The 24816-nt window shown below is 45.0% G+C and overlaps 1 protein-coding gene across 3 annotated transcripts in view; it reads right to left on the bottom strand.

The window, feature by feature from the left end:
- Positions 1 to 2614: 2614 nt before the first annotated feature.
- Positions 2615 to 24816, bottom strand: part of LOC117555134 (teashirt homolog 1-like) — a 36506-nt gene continuing 14304 nt past the window's right edge. For 2 of the 3 annotated variants that reach the window (XM_034229887.1, XM_034229875.1), the window contains exon 3: positions 2615 to 7423. In XM_034229887.1, coding sequence (XP_034085778.1) covers positions 3921 to 7423 — 3503 coding nt within the window. In that variant the 3' untranslated portion in view covers positions 2615 to 3920. Of the gene's footprint in view, positions 7424 to 7847; positions 7902 to 24816 lie in introns of all 3 variants that reach the window. The other variant, XM_034229898.1, reaches the window with a different exon arrangement.

A 24816-nucleotide genomic window follows, 5' to 3' on the forward strand; every position in this document is an offset into this window, starting at 1 on the left:
TGACTCAAATCAACATAAAAATAGGCCGAGGCAGGTATCTCGTGCGAAACGTGAATACTGATAACTTCTTCCCGAATGCAATTGCCACAATGAGGCGCTTTATCAGGATCCAAACAGATTCCTGCGACTTTAGTCCCTGATCCAGTGCAAAGGCTCTCAGTCGTCGTCGCTTTGTTTGTCGATTCTCTGTCAAGACATTGTTTGTTTGGTTTTGAGATATTTTGGAAGGGTATTAAACCAATACGTCGGAGTTGTGTGCAAAGTTGAAGGTTTTATAGACGGCAGACATACGCACCGTGATCCTCAGCAGGCGCTTTGTCTTTGTTTATGGCTGACAATGATCTTCATGCTGCTATACAAACCAGGAGCAAGCACCACGAACCTATGAAGCCAAACAAAAGACTTGTCAGGAAACCACAGGTGTGTTCCCACTGAGCGTACATATATCGGAGGTAATGACACACCTTGGAGCTTTAGCTGAACTTCTGAGGAAACATCAAAAGCACCACATTGCTTCCCTTATTTAACTTCTCTGTGATCTCCTAACCATAGAGTGACACCTCTCTATCATTGTCTCTAACGCATGACACAGTATACTTGATGTAACATCTGCAATGTGAACACCAATGTATCCCTGTTCTATCTCGTCAGAGGCAGACGAGTTATGCAGGTTAATACTCCCTCCCCGTGTTCCCACCAGCCCAGGTAATTTTGTTATTCCGTTTGTGCCCTCTGTCTACACCCACCCCTGTCTGCTGTACATAATGGTCCCAGCCCTGAGAGGAAGCAGGCATTTACTTATACAAAACCTTGAGGAAATCCCTACCAATCCTCAGGGCTCACGTTCAGCGGCGCCCAAAACACAAAGGCTATGCAAATCTGCCCAGCCTGCGTTTATCTACCCTCGGTTTCCGTTTGCACCACGGGAACCAGCATTGTGCCGTGCGTGGCGATTATCGCATGTAATTTACATAGAATACGCACAGGAAACAGTGCACTGATCTCTAACAAAGCAGGGAAGAGTCTCTATCGGCTCAGCAGCTATCTGACGGCACAGCAAAATTACAGGTTTAGCTGTGGGGTATTAAACCTACAAGGTGTTTTTTTATTTCTGGTGTGCAGGGAACGCTATCCCTTCCAAATGTTGCGTGTTTATCTGCCTTGTTTGTTTTATAACCCAACTCTAGCGGACCCTTTTTCAGTGGAAGCTGCATCTTCAGCCGGGGCTAATCTGCCCTCTGCCTGTGTTTCCTTTGTCACTGAATCCATGTATCAACACAGCGAGGTGCAGCCAGATCGAGGAGGTGTGTAATTGCACAAAGACACTCGCGCTAATGTAGCCGGGAGAGAGTGAGTGTGTGTGTGACTGACTCAGCCGACACGAGGCATGTTGTGAGAGTCAGGGAATGGAAGTCATAACACTGCAGCATGGCGTCCCTTCATTCGTACAAAGGCTGGCACTATAAGTACTCTATCAGAAAGTTGAGACATGATCACGATATGAGAGATCAAAATCATGAAGCAGACTCTTTACCTGCAGGGCTGCCTGAGGAAGAAAACCCCACAACCTGCTGTGGGTCATCTAGAGGTCAGTGTACACAACGATTCACTTTCAGCTCTCAGTAAAGCTAAACGCTTAGGATGTGGTATTGAATAAAGTCAGACATGAAACATGAGAAACTACAACGGCAAACAGAGCAGAGCAAGTGGTGAAAATAAGCTGTGGCCAGTGTGTAAAACAGACAATAAAAAAACGTGTTCTAACATTCTGTCTGCAATTAACTAGGCAAACATTTAGAAGAAAATAATGGCAATGGCATTCTGCACTAAATTACATTTTGTATGGACACAACCACACAGTTGCTGTGGGAATCAAAAGGTTTAACCAATACACCAATGCAAAAGTGACCCTTTATCCTGTGGAAATAACCCTAAAAAAATAGATAGGCGTGTTGTAAATGTGCTATTTACTGCACATGTAATTATTCCAATGGTGCTCTGATGAATGATGCAAGCAATGTAAGGTCATTACTTGTTGTGTGTCATAAGTGCCATAAAAATCACTATATTTTTTTAAGCCAATAAGAGAAAAAGACAGCTCCTTGTTCTTTGGTCAAACGAAAACCGGTGTTAACTAATGGGTTCAATGTGGCCAGTCAGGAGTGTTTATCAAGCAGAACAGACACCCTTCTGATTTTGTTCCAAGAAGACAGGCAAAAAATACATCTCCGTCATTAATATAACACTGATTCTTTCAGAAAGGGCTCTCCGAAGGCCAGTCACAAGCCTAGCATGAGTTTCCTGCCACAACAGGCACCCTTACAGGCTTATCACCCCCGTCATCTTCATCATTATAATAATCATTGGCAGTATAAAGTGATCAGTCATCAGTTGAAAGTATGTCACCACTGACTTTTCCTCTTTCTCTTAATATATTATATAAAAGAAGGCCTTTTGCAGAACACAAGGTATGTATGGTATTGCAATGCATACTTTGAGTATATAAAAAAATTAAATAAACAGTTTGCAGTGCGTTAAGATTATAAATGGATACATGTGTTTGATCTGAGTCTGGTGCACCGCAAAGACAAATAAACACACAACAACAAATGCATGACTGTTAACAACTGCTTTGAGGTTTATTTTACAATTGAGAAAGAAATGAAACAAACTAATCGGTGCTAAAAAGTTTTTTTTTTTACAATATTGTCGATAAAACATTGAAATGTATAGTCATTGTGCATCGCTTATTTATTTTCCACACCATTTTCATGCATCAAATTGGATGCAAGTATAATTAAAATCATGTCTGTAAACCAAGCCAAAGAAGCTACATTTGTATTTTTCTTTAAAAAAGGACATTTTGTAGCTCTACAGCATATATCTATATACACCATCTGTTTTTATTTTTTTATCATTTTTGTATATAAAATGACAATATAAAAGTTAGAGAATGCACACACCTTAAGATACAAAGAATGTTGAGCCGTTTTCAAATGGTAAGATATGTCTTACGGAGTACTGACATTTCACTAGTAATCATCTACATGTAACGGACTGTTCTCTTTACAGTTGAATAGAGTGACACAATTTAGAAAGAGAATGTTGTAACAAACCATACAACTGGAAAATTGCTATAGGGTGATACTTCACAACAAGGAAAAGTTTTTTGAGCAATCTTGCATACTGACGGCCATTCATTTTTCACTGATTGACTCGTAACCAGAAGCAGCATTTCAGTTTTTCCAAAGGTTCACATGATCTTTTTCTAATACACTGACAGATTTATGAGCAGGCCATTCATCATCAGAAACATTGCAGTGACAGGAACCAAAAAGGAGAGGGGAAGGAAATGATAATCCTTGATCTTTTTTAAATCAATCTGATTTTGACAAATGCAAGATATTTCAAAACGTGTTCTCTTTACAAATTCAAATTTCAACTGTCTAAGGTGCTACTTCAGTCTCTCCGGGTATTCTTTCATTCTTTTGGTGTATACATTTAATTTTCACCTTCTTCATATCAAGTATTATACAGTTTTCTCTTCCACAAATTCTCTTTCCGCTCACCACTTTTACAATTGAAGCAGTAGTTGTATTTTTGCCATGAAAAGATTAAAATCTTGTATTTAACCTTGATTCACTAAAATACATGCACAGATCAGACAAATAGCATATAAATATATTACAAAATAAGTGTAAAAAAAGCTTGGCAAAACAAAAACAAATCAACATGAAAAGACATGGTCCAGTCAGGCAGTTATCACAAAAAAAAAAAAAATAAGATCGATATCTTTCTGGCGGCTCAGTTCGGCCCAGTGCAGTAACTGTGAATAAAGTCATTTTAGTGCAATGAAATTCTAGTCAGTTCCACAGCTGTCAGTGTCTACTGCTCTCAGCACAAGACCCCGCTTAAACTTTCTACATCTTCTCCAGTTTCTCCAAAGCAGTGACAAACACCAGGTGGTCCTCTGGAGACTTGCCGTGGGTCTTGCTGAGATGCAGTTTGACTGCGTGTTTGCTGACGAATGTCCGATTGCAAAGTCTGCACTGATACACGGAGCTTGTGTCGTCCTCTGCCGTGGTCAATGCTGACAGGGGCCTGCCGAATGTCATTTTGTCTGTGATCACCTTTGAGGCAGCCTGCTGCTCTCGAAGGTGCTCCGTTGACAGTTTGGACAGGTCCTTCAAGCTGAAGCCCAGGTGAGACTCCAGGTGGCCGATGTAGGCGGAGGGAGTCCTGTACTGGGAGGCACAGTCACCACAGAGGAACACAGGCTGGCATGAATCCATGTTCTTGAGAAACTTGGTGCCCCCAGTCCGTCTCAGCTGGTACTTGACGTTAGCCAGCCAATGGGATATGGTGGTCATGGAGAGGCCTGTGAACTTACAGATGTGGACCCTTTCCTGAGGGCCTAGGTCAGTCATGGCGAAGCGGCCCTCTGAGGTCTCCCTTAGGCTGGACACAAACTGTGCCTGGAGGATGAGGAGGTGCTGGGGATTCCAGTTGGATTGCCTTCCTTTCCTCTTCTGCACTGGGGAGAGGTCCTCTAGGGCGTCCTCAAAAGCACTGCAGTCTGCATCTGACTTCTCTGAGATGGAGGAAGGGGTTGAAGATTTGGGCGTCAGTCTCCCTGTGAGGTTCTTTACCATGTCGGAAATGTCCATCAGAGCATTCTCTCTCAGAGGAGAGGAGACTGAGTCAGGGAGGGAAATTAGGGGTTTGTTACCATTTACACTACTGTTGGTCAAGAGCCCGCTGCTGCTGTTGTTGTTGTTGTTGTTGTTATTGTTGCTGTTAATGGTGGCCTTACTTTTACTCAGGTCAATGGGCTGGTCACTGCTCTCATACAGCGGATAGTGGTTGATGGGCTCAGTGGGTTTGCCCTGAGGAGTTGTTTTGAACGCTGGCTTATCCATCAAGCTGTTGCTGATTTTGTAAAGCATAGATAGTGGGTCTCCAGCTGGGCTTACTGGTTTGGAGGCTTTACCCAGGTGTGTGTTCATGATTGACTGGAGTGCACTGAGAGGGTTGATGAAGGGACTTTCCAGTGAGTGATTGGTGATGATGCCAAGACAGTTGCCATTAGTTATTGGGGATTGGCACATCTCTGAGCCATTCTTCGAATGGTTGTTGTGGCCGTCGACTAGGCTCTCTTTGGGCTCCTTCTTGCAGATGAGCTCTGAGTCTACACTGCCTGGGCTGCTACTTCTCATACCCGATGGTTTACCTACAGATAGGTCATTTGGAGATGTTAATTGTTCTCTCTGCTCTCTCAGTGCAGGAGAGGGGGATTTTACTAACGATGGGGGCCGGCATCGTTCAATGCTCACCATCTTCTCCTCCTTTTCCTTCTTCACATTGGAAGCTTTCCCTGTCACTTTTTCTACAAGCTCCTCCATGGCACTGACATTGCTCCTGAGGGGGGTAGGGGAGGAAGGGCTCCGAGGCGAGTGGATGATTGAGTTTGGGTTAATCACAAGGCCTCGTAGCCCACCTGCGAACATTGGCTGCATCTGCATACTCTGGACCATTGGGGGTAGAATGGTAGAAGAGTTCTTCATGCCATGCAGCTGGTATGCAGCATGAATGCTAGGGTAGCCCCCCCATGTGGGCGTGCCTGTCTGGGCCTTGCTGATGGCACTGGATACTGTGTTCTCAAGGGATTTAAGAATATCTAAACCCCCTTTTGGCGCCTCCTCTAGATCTTCTTCTCTAAGGTATTTATAAGATGTGCCGTCATTGTTAGATTTCTCAACCGAGTCATCTCTCTCCTCCTTGATTTTTCTCTCCATTGGCTCCACACCTTCAGACCTTTCATCCTCGCCTCTTTCTCTCTTTTCCTCTGAGCATGTAGAGAGGGCAGGGGACACTGGCTGGGACTTTACCCCACTGGGAACAGGGAGTCTGGTGGTGGTCGGTGGCAGTGGGATAGACTGAATCTTCTCTTCCACCACCGGATCAAAAACCAGCTGTTTGCCCTTTTTGGATGCAGAGTTTGTAACCTTCAAAAAGTGACCAGTAACCATCATGTGGGCAGTCAGCTGTTGGAGTGTATCATGAGAGCTCCCGCACTCCATGCATTTGAGGATCTGGGCTTTACGAGCTTCGAACTGCCATGTGTAGCTGGCACCATTCTGGTAGCCATAGCGGTTGTTTGGCGTAACGTAGGGGTTACCTGCAGATTTTGTGCCAACATCCCCAAGAGATGCACTACCACCACCAACACTACTAGCATGGATAGAGTCTGGCGAGCATGGGGACACTATAGCATCATGGAGAGCTCGTTTTTTAGCTGAAGAAGACATCAGCTTTGTGGCCAAGGCTGGCATCGGTTCTTTGAGAGGCACTTTCTGGTAATGCTTGGTCTTGATCATATGAACACTGAGATCTTGAAGAGACTCAAACGAGTGGCCACAGTACATGCACTTCAGCACCTTTTGAGCATCTTCTTTTCCCTCCATCTCCATCAGGGAGCGCTTACGTGGTTTGGACCAGCGCTTTCCCTGATCCTCCTCTTTGTCCTTGTTGTCATCTCGATAGTGGCCCGTCTCATTCATGTGGACTGTTAAACCCACCAGTGTGTCATAGGCACCGCTGCAGTCTTTGCAACGGAACTTGCTTGCACCAGTGAAAACAGAACCATACAGTTTGTTGTTCTGCCGGTAGAGCTGCACTGTGCTGAAGAGGCTGGGCTCTGGCAAAAGGTGGTAGGGGTTCTGTTGAAAAGTTTTGGCAAGCGCTGCCTGGTGCCAGTCATAGGCCACACCGCTACCATTGCTTGCCCCACCACTGTTTGCACTGTTGCTGCTAACAGAGCTAGACGCTGTGCCATTAGTATTGCCACTTGCGCTGCCTGTGTGGTTCACAGTAGCGTTGGAGCTCCTGCCATTATGGTGACTGCTAGTCATGTTGACCCCGCTGCTCTTGTTTGTGGTCGTGGTTAAGGAGACAGAAGCAGTAGGGGCAGGTTCCGGAGTAGTGATGGCACTATTGACACTGCCGGCTGCAGCAGGCTTAGATTTCATTAAGTCCATTGTGATGCTAGACCAAGAGGCATCTGAGATGAGGTTTGCATAGACGGCTTTCATCTGTGCCAGGCTATCCTGGAAAGACAGGCCGTTGTCGGGACGGAAGGGTAAAGTCGTGCCTTCCCTCTCCTGACCGTCCCTGGATGAGGTGCTCTTAAAGTCTGTCAGCCGGTCGCTGGTGTCGCTGAGCGGGGACCCATATCCAGCATCAGGGTTAGTGCCATTGCTGAGCGGAGAGTCTCTGTAGCTAGGTGGCTGGCCTCCATCCACATCTTCTTCTTCCTCGTTGCACAGAAACTCATTGTCCTGGCCGTCTAATGAGAGGCCGTCATCCTGCAGGTGCTCTTCTTCATTGTGTTCGCCTGGCTTATTCTCGTCTTCGGGCGCGTACGCTGGAAAGAAAGACAGAAAAGAAAGAAAAGAAGAGAGGAAAAAATAGGTCAGCTCAATGAAATAAAAGATTTACAGCACGCCAACAGGACCACTATCAAAATAACACGGGGTGAATACTCAAAGAGGGGAAATGTAGGCTTTAACTCTCATTGAATGTTAGTGTGTGTATGCATGCATGCATGAATTTGTGTGTATTTCACACACATGTGGCTCTGAAAGCCAGTGGTGAAAAAAGCCTCCAAGGGAAAAATAAATCACTGAGCTTCTGACAGTTGTCCTTTTCCTTCCCAACTCCCTATTCCTCCACACATGCCTCATGTTCCCCCGGAAATGACTGGCTGTTTGGCCTTGTTAGCCAGCTGCATGCTTGCATGTTTAACTCCCCCATTTCTCTTTCTTTCTCTCTTCCAAAAGCTTTATTACCTTTCACTCATCTCGTCAGTGGAGTTCAGTTCCTCACAATATCACGTTACACAACTGATCGGAGAGGGAAAGAAACAAAACACTCATTTGGAGATATCGCAGCTTTTTTACTATCCCACTATGATTAGCTGAAGGTCATTTTTATTTGAGCTAATAAGCAGGAACTAACAAAACAATGGTACTTAGATTCTGAATGCAACAATGATTGCTGAAGAAAGGAGTCTGGGGTGTTTTGAAAAATGCTACAAATGCTTTACAAAAAGACAGATTAAAAGAGGAAAGGGAAATAAACAAGGCTGAGATGTAACAAGTTTACCAGTGAAATAGGCAAATAAGATAGAAGGCTACACCATGTGTGTGTATGTGTGTGTGTTTGCATGCTAGCAAATGCACAGCAAGCATCAGTAAGTAGGAGAGACAGGAGGTGATTAGGGGGAGAACAAGTGAATGAAAAGTAAATGTGGGGGAGAAAGAAAAAGTGAGCAGGAGGTGTTGGGTTTGGTGGGCGGGGAGAGGGGATTTCAAGAGAAAAGGGAGCAAGACGAGAGAGAGGGTGAGGGAGGCAGAGAGACAGGAAAGACGGCCCCCTAGCTTCTTCCTTTATCTCCTTCCTGCATGGTGAGATGTGTGTCCTAGATGCCAGTATCAGTCTCTCCTGATGAAACAGATGTGCTGTCAGCTTCAAACGGCACGCTAACCTGTCATATAATAATCTAAGTGGACATAATACCTGATATATATACACTGGCAACATTTACTGCTGCCTGAGAGGAGAGGAGGAGGTGAGCAGCTGCACCATCGACTGTGACTGCGTGGTGATGTGAGTGCCTATTTTGCGGATGGCGTTTGCCCGCATGCTCACCTCCCAATGCCTATGTAATGTACTGCTCATACATGTTTTCTCTTACGGTGCGAAAAACCTGAACGAACAGACCATAATATTGCCTATAAGTCTGCTGTGTGCTACTGATACACCCCTTCTCCAAATGAGCAACACACTCCCCTAACGCCTGACAGGATTTCAGTGAAATGAGAGCACTACAGGAGAACCTGGCTGCGCTTCAATCCCACTGACAGACGGAGACCGAGACAGTTTCTAAAACTCCTTAAAATCCCTAACACAGCAGATTAGCATTATGTGCTGTACACTCTACAACACATCTGCAGAGTGGCTTCTGTTACAGTGCCTTCCCCCCCTAGCTAACCCGCTTCTAGTAAAGGAGGCTATCAATACATATCAGCCATTTAATATACAAAGCATCCTGCAGAACGGCTATCCATTCTTCACAAGCCCACACGAACAGTGCAAACATACAGTAGGAATTACCTCAGTGAGTCAGTCACAACGGCTACAGCCAAAAAATAGCTAAACCCCAATAGTTGGCAGTGCTTAGTACACACACACACACACCACACACACACACACACACACACACACACACACACACACACACACACACCACACACACACACACACACACACACACACACACACACACACACACACACACACACACCCACCACACACACACACACCACACACACACACACACACACACACACACACACACACACACACACACACACACACACACACACACACACACACACACACACACACACACACACACACCACACACACACACACAGGGAGACAGCAGGAATGAGAAGCAGCAGATCAGAAATATCACTGGGTGAGTGACAAAACACAGACTGCAGCAGGGAGGGGCTACGAACAATGAGCAGGTCGCCAGGGAACCCTTTGACGATCCCTGTCAATCAATGCCTGTCCTGCCATGTTGTCATGGAAACAACAAAGAGGGAGATATCAAAAGCACACAGACAAAAGACTGGCAGAGACCGACATCTGTAAAAATCCCAGGCAGCAAGTGGACTGTTTCGCAAACCATAAATGTAAAACGTTAGTGATGAAACGTGAGCCTGAAATAAATTATCATCTTGTTTGAGACGCCGCATCTATCCTGACATGATGCTCAAATCTGAAGCGTGAGGAAGGGGGAAATATTTGGTTCAATCAGTGCAACTTGAAGATGTGTGATTCTGAGTGGCGGCCAGATTAAGCCCCCTTCTCCCGTCCTGGACACGCATATGCGGAGCAACACCAGCAGCAAGGGGCGGGCTCGGGGAAGGGGCAGGGCTGGCGCACCGTCCCTGGTGGTTTGGTTTGCCGAGTGGGTGATGGCTGTGAGCAGGGCCATCTGCACGGGCGCCAAAGCGCCTGTCACTTTTGCTCGGGGACGTGCCGCCATCAAGGAGACAGGCGGCAGCGTGGCCAGGATAGCACTGCAGACTCTCTGTCAGAAGCAGCAGCGATCAAGCCCGCCACCAGCCACGCCAGATCACCAACAACACACACCGAGGAAGCAGGAATTAGCATCCAACTGTATCACTGATCTCCCAATGCCTACACATATGGTTAAACTGTTAACAAATAGGGAACCAAAATATGTTAAGTGGGAGAAGGGTTTCTAGGATCCCCTTTGGATGTGTTGAAGAGCCTTTTAAAATATGTATTATGCAAACATTGATTGACATTTACATACACATATTAAGTGTGTATCTGTTTTTTCTAAAAGAATGTCATTGATGGACTTAGTGCGCATGAAGCACCCTTGATTCTGATTTGTACCCTATATGTAAAGATTAAAGAATGCTAGATGTCATTAAAGATTTCAATCAGGTTTGTTGAGTTCTCAGAGATCAGACCATGGCTAAGTAAATCCAATTGCCCCTTTGATATTGTGTTTTTCTGATGAAAAGCCTGTGGTGAACGCCCAGCCTCAACACAACACTGGGACTCACTTTGGGACAATATGATCGACCCTAAGCGCAGATCATCTCGAAAACATTCTCCCTCGCTGACACGCGGCTCAACTTGATTCTTGTAAACGGCACCAAATGAAACACGACCCTCGGACACGTCAGTCTTTGGTAAGGATCGAAGCAGAAACATATCACTCCGTTTCAAAACTTTGCTATCTGTCTCCGCCCTGCTAATTTTTGTTCTGTTTTTTTGTCTTCACACTTTGCTTTGCTGAGAGTCTGCTGGTTGTTACATCAATAAAACTCTCTGTCAGGCACGCGGAGCCTCACTATTTGGCTGATGTCAAAGCCAAACAAACCAGATAAGAAAGGCAGAGAGGCGATAAAATGAGAGAGAGGGGGAAAAGAAGGGGATGAGACCAGTCAGCTTGCCCCCCAACACCAGCCCCATTTCTCCAACACCCCTCCTTCTATTTATTTACACACATTTCTTTATTTATTTGATGTGAGTTTGAGAAGAGGGGGCAATCACGGCAGTCATTTGCGGCACTAATGTCCAATCACGGGCCCCTTCACTCATGTGATTTAAGCAGTGTAGGAGTGTGTTCGCAGCAGAGAATGGTGGGGTGTGTGTGGTGGTGGTGCAGGGGTGGGAGGCCGTTTAGGCCGGCCCCTAATAGGAAACTGGCAGTCTTATTCCTTCCCCAGATTCTGTTTGTCACCCCGCTCTCCATTACGTGCCTCTCAACCCTGATGGCTTTGGACAGGAGCTGATCAAAAAGCCATCGCTTGACCTACACGCCGTGGCAGAACGAGACTCGCGCCCTGCACAGGCAGAGTGGGAGAGAGGGAGATGAGATAGACGAGATGGTGGGGGGGGGAGGCTGAGGGAGGGGTGTATGTCAGCATTATGTGCGGAGAGGAGAAAGAGTGTGGTGGCAGGAGGGAGCGGAGGATGTAGGAGGAGGGAAAAATACGGGAGGGGGGGGGTGATAGCTCTCGGACCGGGACAAGAGGGCTGTAAATAAAATGACATTATTATTTCCTCTGTCCCGTCATGTAGAAAAGCCAATTATGGTAATGCTGCTGCCGGCGTGTCAGAAGGAATGCTGGGATGTGCTTCCCGTGAAGCGGCTAACATGAGAGCAATGCCCTGATCAGGAACACAGGCCTCAGTCTGACAAGAGATGGTACAGATAGGGAGAAGAAGAGAGGGGGAAACAAAAGAGAAAGAGATATGAGGCAAATAACAAAGCTGCATCTGGGCCTTGTTTTTTTTAACACAGATATTAAGCCATCTGCAGGAGTCTTAGATAACAGCTGAAACTGAAGTGTTATTTTCACCATGAACCTGATATCAACCTGATCCTAATTGATCCTAGACACATATTAAAATAAGTTGCATTAAGTTGTGGAGATCTGTCTTTCATTTCATTTGTATTTGTCCCGCTCATGGTACGCAAAACTCAATGTACAATAATGGCCAACAAAACATGTCTCTACAACACACCATTGAGTCTTCATTTTGTGAATACTCATCGAAACAAAAGACGAGGTATGACGTACAGAATCTTATCTTCTCTAGCTCCAAAATGATTGAGGAGGCCTAACCTATAAAGAAAAAGCGATCAACCTGAAAAGTTCAGGAGTTCATGAATTATACTCCGTCACACCTCAAAACTTGACGTGATGAATTATGCAAAGACAACGGTGGCGAGAGAGCCGGATATTGAGGGTGAAGGCGATCATTTACTTTGGGAGCTAATTCGTTCTCATCTCCTCTCAGGCTTCTCCAGGTATCCCGTTCTTAAAAGTCCTTCTACGCTTGATAGGAGGGGGGCTCTCCTTAAAATAATTCCTCAGCTATTACTTTCTCCCTTCACTTACCTCCATCACCCCCCCCCCCACTATTTCTCTTTTTCTCCCACCCTCCTCCTCTCTCCAGCCCTTGCTCATATGCCCACATGAGCCCCTACCAAGCGGAATAATGGGAGCATATGGCCTAGGCAGCACCTACAGGGCCTTAAATAACTGCTGCAGCATTCCAGCTCGCTGTACCAATTTATCTCTCATCCCCCTCCCCTCCCCCACCCCCATTTTCAAAACACTTCTAGCCTGAGTTGAGCTCGGCAGACAGCGGCGGATGGGACATGTTGTTCTTGAGACACATAGCTACATAATGGACTGACGTGGAAAAGTGGTGTGAATTTGAATAAGTGCTGTGCAAACAGGATTAGCGGTGTATTTCTGTATTATTGATATTCATTGAGTCAACCAGCAGCTTTCCCGGCGATCGTTTGCGCCGGCGGCTCCATGCAAACACTTCAAGTCATGGTGAGTTACAGTTAGCCAGTAGCATTATGTAAAGCCAAAGCACTAGAGAGTAGTTTGTTAGTGTGTTTTGCTTTGCAAGCAGGATGGCTCAGTTGGATAGCCTTACAGTCTGTGTTCCATATCAAGACAACTACGGAAAGAGATGGGACAAAGTCTTCCCCAACTTTGAGAGACCGTGCTGAAGGCCGGGCACAATCGCAACCTTTTTTGGACAGTATTGTCTTCGAAATAGTTGCTTGACAACTATATTATTGTCATTTAAGGACCATTTTATCAATCAATGAACTAATCAATCAATCAAAATAAATGTCTGTGACAATTGCACCATATTAGAATACAAAAAACACATGTTTATACAAACACAAGCTGAAGTAAAAAATCTACAATAAAAGTCCTTGTAGCCACAGGGACACAGCGTCTTGGGTAAAGGACAAAATGGTAATATAGTAGGATAAATATGTATCAGAGATTAGAACTCAGATATAAAAATCGATGATAGGGCTCTGTATAAAAGAATGGAGGATATTTATATTCTCGCATCGTGGTTATTAAAATGTTGAATGTAAAAAGACATGTATGTAAACAAAATGGGCAATATCGTGTTCAGCAAAAATGCTCAAGAGCATATCCATATATTATACAATAAGTCTATACTGTCGAAATGATTGATGCAGTACCCAAATATCATACAAAAGGACGAAAAACCTATTTTTTGTAACAGGTCTACTGTCACCAAAGTGGTTCAAATTCAATGTCTTTTTTAGCCAACGCTGTTTAATTGTCCTTTTTTGGGAAACATATTGATCATCCGCTTGCTTCAGTACAAGGCCCTTTTAAATAAAAGAATCAGAATTAGCCAACACCATGGATTGTTGTGCGGCACCATCGTTCTGGGGTCAGAGGTCAGGCAGGTATCCGGTGCTAAGCTAGTTCAGGTCACACTCTCATGTAAAAATGTCAATACGTCCCAATGACATCCTTTTATCTGACCTCTATCTGATGAGTATGATGTATGGATTGAAGGGAGGCCTATGTGGAAGTACTTGTGCATGTGATTGTGTACAGGTTTTGTTTGTGGTTGTGTGTGTATATGGGGAGGGGGGGTAAGTGAAAGAGAGTGTGAAAGGTGCTACTGTTTTATTTATAGAGCAAGCGCTATTTATACCATACTCAAAGATCAGTTCGGAGGAGCGGCTAGTGGGCCACAGCCAAGATCTCTCTCCATTACTGTGCATGCAAAATAAATCTCTCACACACACAAACAGATACACAAACACACACACACACACACACACACACACGATTTACTGAAGCTGGGGCTGCAATTGCAATCGTAACTGATTTTTACACATGCATGCACTAACAACACTGGAAGTCATTTACAGTATATCCAGCCGTTTGCTAGTTGTTGAAGGAGTGGGTGAGGGTGCGGGTGGGGGGGGTCTGGGGGGGGGCTCCACACTGACAGACTGAGTGTTCTTCATGGAGTACAGCAGGGTTTAACATGCTGGGGGATCAATACGGTGAACCAGCGCCGATCGATTGCAATTCATCTGGCTTTTCTTATTTATTTTTTCAAATTTCATTCTCACCCACTCACACGGCGCACTAGGCCTCTCTTGCGAGGCAATACATAAATAAACATACACACATTATGCATACACATAAACCCAACAACACTTACACACACCTGAGTGGCTGGAACGATTGCACCCTATGTGCAAACGCCGGGTTCAATAAACCTGTATGGAATTTATTTATTTTTATTGAGCATATCAGCCCATCCTGGTCTTCTCTCTGCATAACAAGGCCTGTATAATTAAACCATAAATTTCAGCGCGCTCCTTTAATTACCACAGACAATGTCAGGAGGCAGCAGAGTAAACAAATGGCTTTGAAGTGAGCAAGAAGAAAAAAAACGCTTCGACACAGCAGTGGAGAAGCTGTTCATTTTGGTTGGGGATGTTGTTGCACTTGAAAAAGATGAAATGTTCAAAAGAGTGTACGTGCACGGGGAGTACAGTGTGCTTTTCTCCCCCTCCCGTCTTTTCCAAGAATGCTTTTGAGGGATGCAGCAGAATGAATGGAGGAGAGCAGAGTGTATCGCTGCGAGCATGACGATGTGCCAATGTGTATATTTGGATTGCGACGACTAATAAAGTTAGGAAGTGTTTGCATTTGTTTTTCCTGAACACACATAATCTAAATTATTGGAAGTTTGTGTCCCTCTTGACCGTGCCTGGAGACATAGTGTGTCCTATACAGTATATATGTTTGTGTGTGTACTTTAGGTCAATGTCAACACGCAGACCTGCTTCCCAGCAGCTTAGCTAATTACACAAGAGCCCCGAAGGCCACTTAGAACAGGTTAGCTAATTAACAAACAGGCTGATTGCAGATTAATTGAGAGGTGTTCCTAATCTTCACCCCTAAACGCAATGACAAACGCTAACTGGCGCTAATTAGCCCGGTATGGAGAGCCGAAATTGGAGGTTGTATTTACAGTTACCGTCGCTCATAGGGACGTGTGGCTTATATCCAGCTGCCTTTTTTTTTATGGATCTGCCAAGCCAATAAAACTTCTGTGAAACTACTTGGATGCAAACACGAGAAAGAGACTCTTTCATCAGCCGCCTTTTTAAGCTGTTCGCAATCCAAAACATTGCATTCTTTAATTAGTTTGTGAATTAGCTCTTTGGTTTTATTCAATTTTTTATTATTATCATCAAGTTTGGCAGGAAACAGAAGTGAACAATTGTGTTTATTGGTGGTATTTTGATCTATTTAGATCTAACTATGATATTTGTTTACTTTTGCATTACTCATGTCAACATAAAAATTATAATGTTTTCTTGTTCAAGACAAACTGGTGATGATAGTGTCCTGCACTTTCTTTAGATGTTAGTATGTTCCCTTAACGGAGTGTTAAGACTATAATGTTTGCAGTTGACCTTTCTGTGTGTGTGTGTGTGCGTGTGTTTGTGGGATTTGTCAAGTCTGCTCAGACATGAATGGCGTGCGTAGATCATGAAACCCGAGAAGTCTTCAACACAATGGGTCATGATGGATTACAAACGGTAAAATGAGGAAAAGAAGGCCCCTCAGCGGGGATCTGAACCAGCACCCATCTGTGTGACCATCACCTGCCAATAGAAAATATCCCCCCCCCACCCCTTTCTCCACACCCTCAGACTTCCAATTTTCACAGCTACTAAAAGTACTCCCCAAGGCCCGACTTCTCCCAACTTCCATCTGCGCCAATGCATTTATCATACCGCTCCTCTAGTCTATCACACACACCTGTGCCTTTTAAGCTGCCCACCCCCTCAAACACACACACTCTCAAATTCCACCTGGCCTTATGCAACCTTTGACCCCACCCTTTCCCCCCTCCCCTCCTATAATCCTTCCCTCCATCCTTCGCTGCCTTCTGTCTTCAACGCCACCTGCGCTTTTTAAATCCCAACATCAGCATGGACCACTTTACCTGAACACACACTGCCAGTGAATACACACAAGCATCACCTAAATCCCAAGGAACACACACACAAACACACGGGTATGTACACACACATGCACTGTCCCTGACAACATGACAACAGCCAGCGGCAGCTGCTTCCATCGCCTAGCAACGGCCAGCCTGATAGATGACCCAACGATGGATAATTACCGTAAATCAGCGCGGCTCACACGCTAAAGGAGAGTAGGGAGTGAAAGGGATCGGAAATGGAGGGCTGAGGCTGGTCATGTGTGCGCTGATTCACCTTGATGAGCTCAAACGCATCTGCTTTTAAAAGGCACAAAAAAACGAGGAAGAAAAGCACAATGCACAATTCATACACTCCGGAACACAACTTAAACCTGCGCAAATGCATGAACATCTGCATATACAAATGCTATTGTGCAGTTTGTCGTGTCCTCATACTGGCAGCTTTGGGGCTGTAATGTGAAACCGCAGGCCCCGCCTCCCTAAAGAGGCGCTTGTCTGTCACAGATACATCCCTTTTTTACGAAGAGGCGCCAATCAAAGGCCAAACAGGGCTGAAGGGCTCTTTTGTGTGTACTGAAAACATGATGGTATTGATTGTTTTGGTCAGTGATCTACACCTGAAAGTGCCCCTCAATGACTTTATTTTCTTACTTTTATTCTATGATGAAAGTCTTTCAAAGCACATTAAGGGCTCATCCGATTCACAGACAGTCTGTATTATGTATTCTACATTAAGCAAACATGACAAACTACCTCCAGAAGTTTTACATAATTGCACTCCGGACGAAGTTTACTCCCAAATTATCATCAGATCTTCGATATGCACACGCAGCTGCTCCATTTACTTCCCCTTCATTTTCTGCTCTCCCAGACATACAATCTGTCCCTCTCTTTCCCTTCTTTCTTTCCTCCCTCCCTGCCTTCTTCCCTCCCTGTGCGAGTCCTGGCTGCTGTAGACATTTGATCTGGCTGCCTTGTGATAGATTGACAGGTAATGAGTAGGTTGAAGGGGCGTTGGAGACAGGAGCAGGTGTTCAGCACAGTCTTTTTGGCCAGCGCTAAGCTGCCATGTCCTTCACTGCTGCACTCCGCTTCCTCCCTCTCTCCCTCACTCATTCTTTCCCTCCTTCTCTCCCTTCCTTCCTTCTTTCCACCATCCCCCCCTCTTCTCTTTCCTGAGATAAGAGGACTATGCAATCCATCACGCGGTGACACGGTCGGACATGGACTGTCTTTATATGAGGAAAAACGCACGGGCTGTGGAAGTAAATAGAGGAACGAACATCGGGTCCCATGCTGGCAGCGGCAAACTAGGCCTTGGACTGATCAGTCAAACTGAGTCACGGAGAGACTGATTTGGAGCATCCTTTGTGGAAGAGACAATATGGGTGTTTAAGAAGCTGATACTACCACTGACATGACTCCCATAAGTTTTAATTTAGATTTATTACACTACTTAGTTGAATACTCGATTCTGATTGGTCAATCTGGATATTTCAGAGGTTGGTAATACTGATTGATGCTAAAGTGTCCCCAGAAAGGAGAATCAACAAACGATGACAGACAGGAAGTAAACACATTAAAGGGAACACGGTATTAGCTCTGGAAACCTTTGAAGACCAGTTAATTGTAAATAAAAGATAAAAAAAGACTTGGACAGCTAGAGAAAACTGTTACGTTGTTTTCGCAGGTCAAGCAGTTGGTACACCGTTTAACAGACTACTTGTTCCTTAATGGAAGCAATACAATAATTTTTAAGACAATTAAATCATTTGTAATCTATATTGTGAGTCAAATCATTGGATTATTTAGTATGTGGGCATTTAATAAGTGGGTGCACATTATCTCTTATATGTATCCCCCAAAATATAAAGCTAGAAAAGCCTTTGTAACATTTAAACCACTTCCAAATCCAAACTAATAACATTCCTTTAGATTCAGCAGCTCGGCAAGGTAGGTAATGCTGGTTTCATTGCAGGATTTACACACTTTAGTCAGTGAGTAAATCCTCCCACACCTCAACCGCCTGAAATAAAAACATTGCTAACAGAGTCACCGCTGCAGTCAGGGAGAAGTGGTAACTACCGCACAAACCAATACTAGGAAACACAGTATGTATCGCTCTCTGAGTCACTCTGCACTGTGACCTGCTTCAATCCTGCTGACATAGCGAAGCAGCGCTGTGCATCATACCTCACAAACAAAGGAGGAAAGAGCAGAGAGGAGGAGGAAGAGTGGGAAGAAGAAGCAGAATTTGGAGGATGTGGAGAAGTAAGGAACAGTTTAATCAAAATGCTGCGAGTTGATATAACTGTTTTTAGAATGTACAGTAAAAGTTACTCGCTTGGGTTCAAGGTGAGGTCAAATTTGCTGCATTTAGGCGTTGTTTTGGTTGCAATGAAAATGACTAGCAGAGCTAGTGTCGCCAAAAGTACTTTATTGTCAGGAATTATTTTCAGGACACATCTTTGTTGTGAGGTTCAACTCATATTTAAAAGGAACATTTCAGCCAATTATCAAACATACAAATGTAGGGGTTAGGGTTTACCCAAGCTATTCATCACATTTTGTTCTGATTTCTTTCTACCAAACTACACCCACCAACAAGTAAGCAAGAGCCATTGCTCCATGATTAGAGGAACACATTCTTGTTGCGCTTGGCGGGTGTAGTTTGCTAGAAAGGAAATAGTTCCTACACGCAACTGCTCACAACAAGGTCTGTTGATTACCATTATGTAGCAGTTCATGATTTCTGGAAAGACACGTTGCTTTTGATATTTTCAAATTGATTTTTTTAGCTTCACAAGTTGAGTGCCAGCTTGTTCCATTCATTTCAGAAAAGGAAGACATCTCTACTGACGATATCCACAACTCACACCAAACTAATCTACATTTAAATAAAGCCAAACAGGTAAGAGTATCCTTTGAAACTATTATTCATGATAGGTTTAACACAAAATGACGAGAGCTGGCCAAAGTTGGCTTAGTTATATACAATTCAAACTGACACCCAACTTTTTTCTTGTTTGAATTTCTTTGCGACATATGGCACATGAGGTGGTAACCAACGGCTCTCCTGAAGCCTTAAATGCACTGAAGGTGGAGCTTGCACTGTCGTCATAGGAGAATGAAACAAGGCTTGAGCCTGTAAATCCACCCCTCCAGTTTATTACCCAACATTAAAGGACATGTCACCCTCCTAAATCAGAGAGCCGAGGGCAGACAGCGGGGCTAAAACAGGGAGCATCTGCATGTTCCCTCAAACATTCCTGAGAGGTGAGCAAAGCGCTCAGCCACCTACCGCCGTCAAAATCAGAGTTTAAAACAATTTGAGATGACTATCCATCATGGATGCAATAACGGACCTTTCTGTTTCAAAATTAGGGTTCCAAAACAACCAGAAACTCAGGTGTGCTTTTATATCGGTTTCGTTTTTATCAGAATGTCCTCCAAATGGATTCAAAGGGCCGGCACATGGTCAGACGCCTGACCAGCTTTCCTTTCTTATTCACAGCTGGATAAACAGCTTCACCTGGACAGTCATACAGACAGTTTAATTATTTCAACTAAAGCCAGATAAGAGTGTGTAGAATTAAAGAGGAAGCCACCGAGCTTAAAATTAGCCTTTCCCAATTGTCACCCTACTCAAAGAGAACCTGTTTTCTGAAGGAAAAAAAAAAACTTCATTGACGTGCAATCACATTCAAACACACTCGCCTGTCAGTTTATAACTCTCCTACTCACACACACGGCGACAAACTCACGCTCGCACACACAGACCAAAACGATGTCCAACACACAAACAGACACACACACTTTTTAAGCCCTCGCCTGGCATCAGCTGTCACACAACCTGTCTCTGAGAACTAAGCGGAGACAGACACTGTCAACTTAGAGTGCCTCAAATGCCCACATCCAGCAAGGCAGAGGAGAAATCAAGCCTGTCTCCCAGTATAATTTGCGCTAATCCTTCATGGGAGATAGTAAAGTCTATGGCATATCTGCCTAATAGCATCAGTCAGCGGCAGGTTCTAATCTCATATTTAGACCCATTTCCATCACGGGCTCACGACAAAAGCACCAGCACAAAGTGTGATTACCTTCTTATTTTTTTACATTTCTGCATGTCTTGACTCCTGATAATGGCGGTGGTGACGGTGGGTGGGGGTTTATAAAACACGAGAAAAAAACTTTGAGGTTCTTTTCTTGGAGGAAGAAGAAAGTCATTTCAGGCAAAGACAGGTAGGAAGAGAAAAAAAACAGGGAGTAAAGTGAGTGTATTGGGAGGGAAAAAGTGGAGGTAAAGAGAGTGAAAACCATTCAGTCAGCACACACTCACTTCACATTCACATTTACAAATCCTCACACACACACACTCTTACACACTCTGCTTTTCAAAGCGTTTACAACCTGTGGTGTTTGTCCTGCTCTGCTGGCTGCTTTACCACGTGCATTTGAATGCCGACTGGAGTGCATCCCTCTCTTTCAGACAGCGCCATAAAAGAAGACACACACAATGAGGGCTCTTTTCAGCCGAGTGGGGCTGCCTGGGGGTAGGGAAGCACCTCGGAAAAACCGCCACGGCACTTCAACTCTCGGGGCACACAATGAGGTGCTGGGCCTTGATGAATAATAATAAGAGATTATTCATAAAGATGACAAACAGAACAGAAACAAGCTATACAACGTGTATGGGGATGAAAAGTCCTTTGGTTGTTTCTCCACAGAGTGTGTGTTGTCTGAGTGTGTGTCGGAGAGTGACCTGGCAAAAGCAGGGAGACAAAAAGAATGGGTCCTAATGAAGCCGTAAATCAGAGTCCGATGAGAACGGGCTCTGAAGCAGGATCACATCACTGGAGATCAATGCAGACAGCTCCACACACACACACACACACACACACACACACACACACACACACACACACACACACACACACACACACACACACACACACACACACACACACACACACACACACACACACACACACACACACACACACACACACACACACACACACACACACACGGGAATAAAGACGAGAATACATTCCCAAGTGACGCCGACTTATGAAGGTATAAAGCAAACACATGAGCGTACATGCATTCATTCCACACAAAGTGACACACACTCTCATCTACAATCTATTAAAGCCCCCCCCCCCCCAATCAGAACCCACCCATGGGCTCAGGAGTCCCACCTCCTTGTTCAATCCCGCTCGTCTGAATAATATCGGCCGTGATGAATGGCGCCATAACTCTGATATCCACAATCAATCTCTGCTTTAAAGACACATCCATCTTCTGTAATGCTGACGGTTGAGGGGGGGGGGGGGGAGAGAGGAGGAGGTGGGTGTTCGCCTGACCTCCTAGCGGGAGGGGAGAGAGGGGCTCAAGGGTGCAGAGGGAAGGCAGAGGAAAGGGTTGTACTGAGTGATGTCTGTCAGCTCACATCTGGCTGCAAAAATAAATGAGGCTTATGAAGACAAATGAAAAGAGGGCCGTCCTCCAGGTACCACCCCCTCACCCCCCCTCACCCAAACACACAGAGAGGCTAAAGGAGGTAGGTGAAAAGACACGGAGAGAGATGAAGAAGCTAAGTAGGAGAGGTAAGGGAAAATAGAGCCTGGTTCTCAAAGCTACACTCCGTCTTCATCTCCTTAGAAACACTGTTGAATGCACATTGAGAGAGTTGAGTTGTCCGTATGTGTCAACACGTGCTTCAGAACTGAATAAGATTGTTTTCTTCTGCTAAACCGTGCTGCGTGTTGCAATCAATGAAAAGCTTTCACTGCTCAAGAGTGTTTTCTCCACAAGAGAAAAAATGAAAACAAGGATAACAAAATGGCCACGGTGAGAGAGAAACTCTCCTCCCTGAACTCCTTCCTATGGCTGTGTGTACGGTGGAAGGGTTGGGGGGAGAAAACTATTTACTGGGTTGGGGGAGAGGAGGGAGGGGGTAAAGAGTGAACTATCCATGACCTGTAAGAAGGGTCACCCCACAGTGACACAGCCACTGAATATTCCTCTTAATGATGTACCACGTCTTTTAACCCCCGCAGACAAAGCAAGTCAACATTATACTGTCAGGAGGCCCCCCCCCCCAAACACCTCACTCACTCTCTCTGTCCACTCGCTACTTCATACTGCCCTGAGTTATCATTTTAATTATTAAAAAGAGAATTTCACCCAATGTTTTTCAGCCGGGTAGACTGCCAGAAGTAGAAACACACTGTTGAATATAGTATACAAAGGTGAGCACAGGTTTCAAAGAAGACACATGCTTTGTTAAATACGTTAAGCATTGGAAATTCCTAGAATGCCTTGAGAAAAAAAAGTACTTCGACAAGATAGTCCTAACCAATGGAAAATATCCTTGCATTTAAATTGGTAGCCACGCCACCAACACTTGGTTGTGTTAGCTTAATTTCAAAAGGACACTAGATTGGATATTAAGTTCTGGCTACTAAATGGCATTATTGATCTGGAATTATATGATTGATTTAGATATATTAAGCACAATTAGCTTCTAGTTTGAATTGTGTTTAGGATGATGATAACGGCATTAGTGAAGGTCTGCACTCTCCAAGTGCCTTTTTAGTTCCAAATGACTTCAAGCTGATTTTACTGCACCTCTTCCAATTTGTTTGCACTTGCTCAAAAGGAAACACAATGCAAAGCAACCGTCTTTAGTGCAACTAAACACAGGTCCCGAGGCAGATACACTGTTTTAAAACTCTAATCTTGCCGTGGTGGAGAAAGGGAAGGGCACCAAGGTGAGATAGTTTATTGATTCTGCAAGTGCCTGGTCTGGTGTTAACCCTAGCCGGGGCCGATGATGGGGGTGCACGAGGGCCGGGGATGAAAGGTGAGCCGATGATGGATGAGAGGAAGCTGGGAATGGAGTGCGTGCGGTGAGGTAAGACATTAACACAAAAAAAAAAAGTTGTAAGCAGGCATGCTATGACCGGACTGACACAGCTTGCGATTGTAACTGACACACCGCTAACAACAGGCGTTCCTATGTACAAGCTGCTCGGCGACGTAATGCTTTCTTAAACGGGCCTCGAGCGTTCAGCGCTGTGACCTCGAAGACCTCCGACTGGGGCCCGAGAACACGGGAGAGCTGTAATCTCTCTGTCAAACATCTCCTCAGTAGCAGGTATGGAGAGAGCGTGTGTGTGTATTTAAATGTTTCCAGGCCAAAATGAGATAAATTGAACAAAAATGACAGCAAAGTAAAGATTCATATAGGCAGCTTTGGTCTAATAACGCTACTATAAGAACCATCAGATCAGTGTTTAGTGCAGTCAGCAACAAGACAAACAACCTCTTAGACACACACAAAAACACATGCAGAAATGCCAATTCTCTAATCCAATTGGCAAGCTAAGATTGCAGCATCTATCTTCAAAGTTTAAAACTGAGTATTATTAATTAGGTGACAACTTTTTTGTACCACATTTTACAAATGTATTCTATAGGTTGTCCAATTGTTAGCTATTGGGGGTTTTGAAATCTTTCTTAATGTGATTTGTACTTTCAGAATATACTTCAAAGTTGGACTGACTTTGGCTTTAAGGTATAGCAAGTGACTGTAGTCAGTGGAGCAACACACACACACACACACACACACACACACACACACACACACACACACACACACACACACACACACACACACACACACACACACACACACACACACACACACACACACACACACACACACACACACACACACACACACCACACACACACACACACACACACACGGCGGCTGTGTATGAGTACAAGGAAGACAGAAAACATTACAGAGCCCTTTTTTTGGCACCAGGCAAAGTGAACAGGGAGGGTGGAGGTGGTCAGAGAGGGTGAAGGGGGGTGGGGGGGTTAGGGAGGAGAGAAAACGAGGAGGAGAGTGAACGGCAGGGGCGGGCTGAGGGAGTAGAGATGAGGGGAGGGAGGGAGGAAGGGAAGGAGGGAGGGAGGGAGGGTTGAGCGTTGGAATGAACTCTCTCAGGCTTTGTGGTGCACGTTTCCCAAGGCCCCCGCCTGGCCCCTTTGATAAATGACACATGTCATTCTGTCAGCTTGTGACACTGCAGCTGGGAGGCCCTGTGATGTATGGCTCTGCTGAAAAAGGAAATCAACTTTTTTCCCTTCTCTCTCCCCCGGTTTCTGTCTCCCTCTCTCTTCCCCTTCTCTCTCTCTCCCTCCCTCCTCTGCCTCGGCCCAGGCTGAGAGCATGGCCTTTTTATATGAGGATTTAGGTTTCCTCTGGTCCAGTAAGCCCCCCTCCTCCTCCCTACAGCGACAGACAGGCATGCATGCAGCCAGGTTGCGGCTGGTTTGTTTTCC

The sequence above is a fragment of the Gymnodraco acuticeps genome, unplaced genomic scaffold (genome assembly GCF_902827175.1).
Source record: "Gymnodraco acuticeps unplaced genomic scaffold, fGymAcu1.1, whole genome shotgun sequence".
Taxonomy (NCBI): domain Eukaryota; kingdom Metazoa; phylum Chordata; class Actinopteri; order Perciformes; family Bathydraconidae; genus Gymnodraco; species Gymnodraco acuticeps.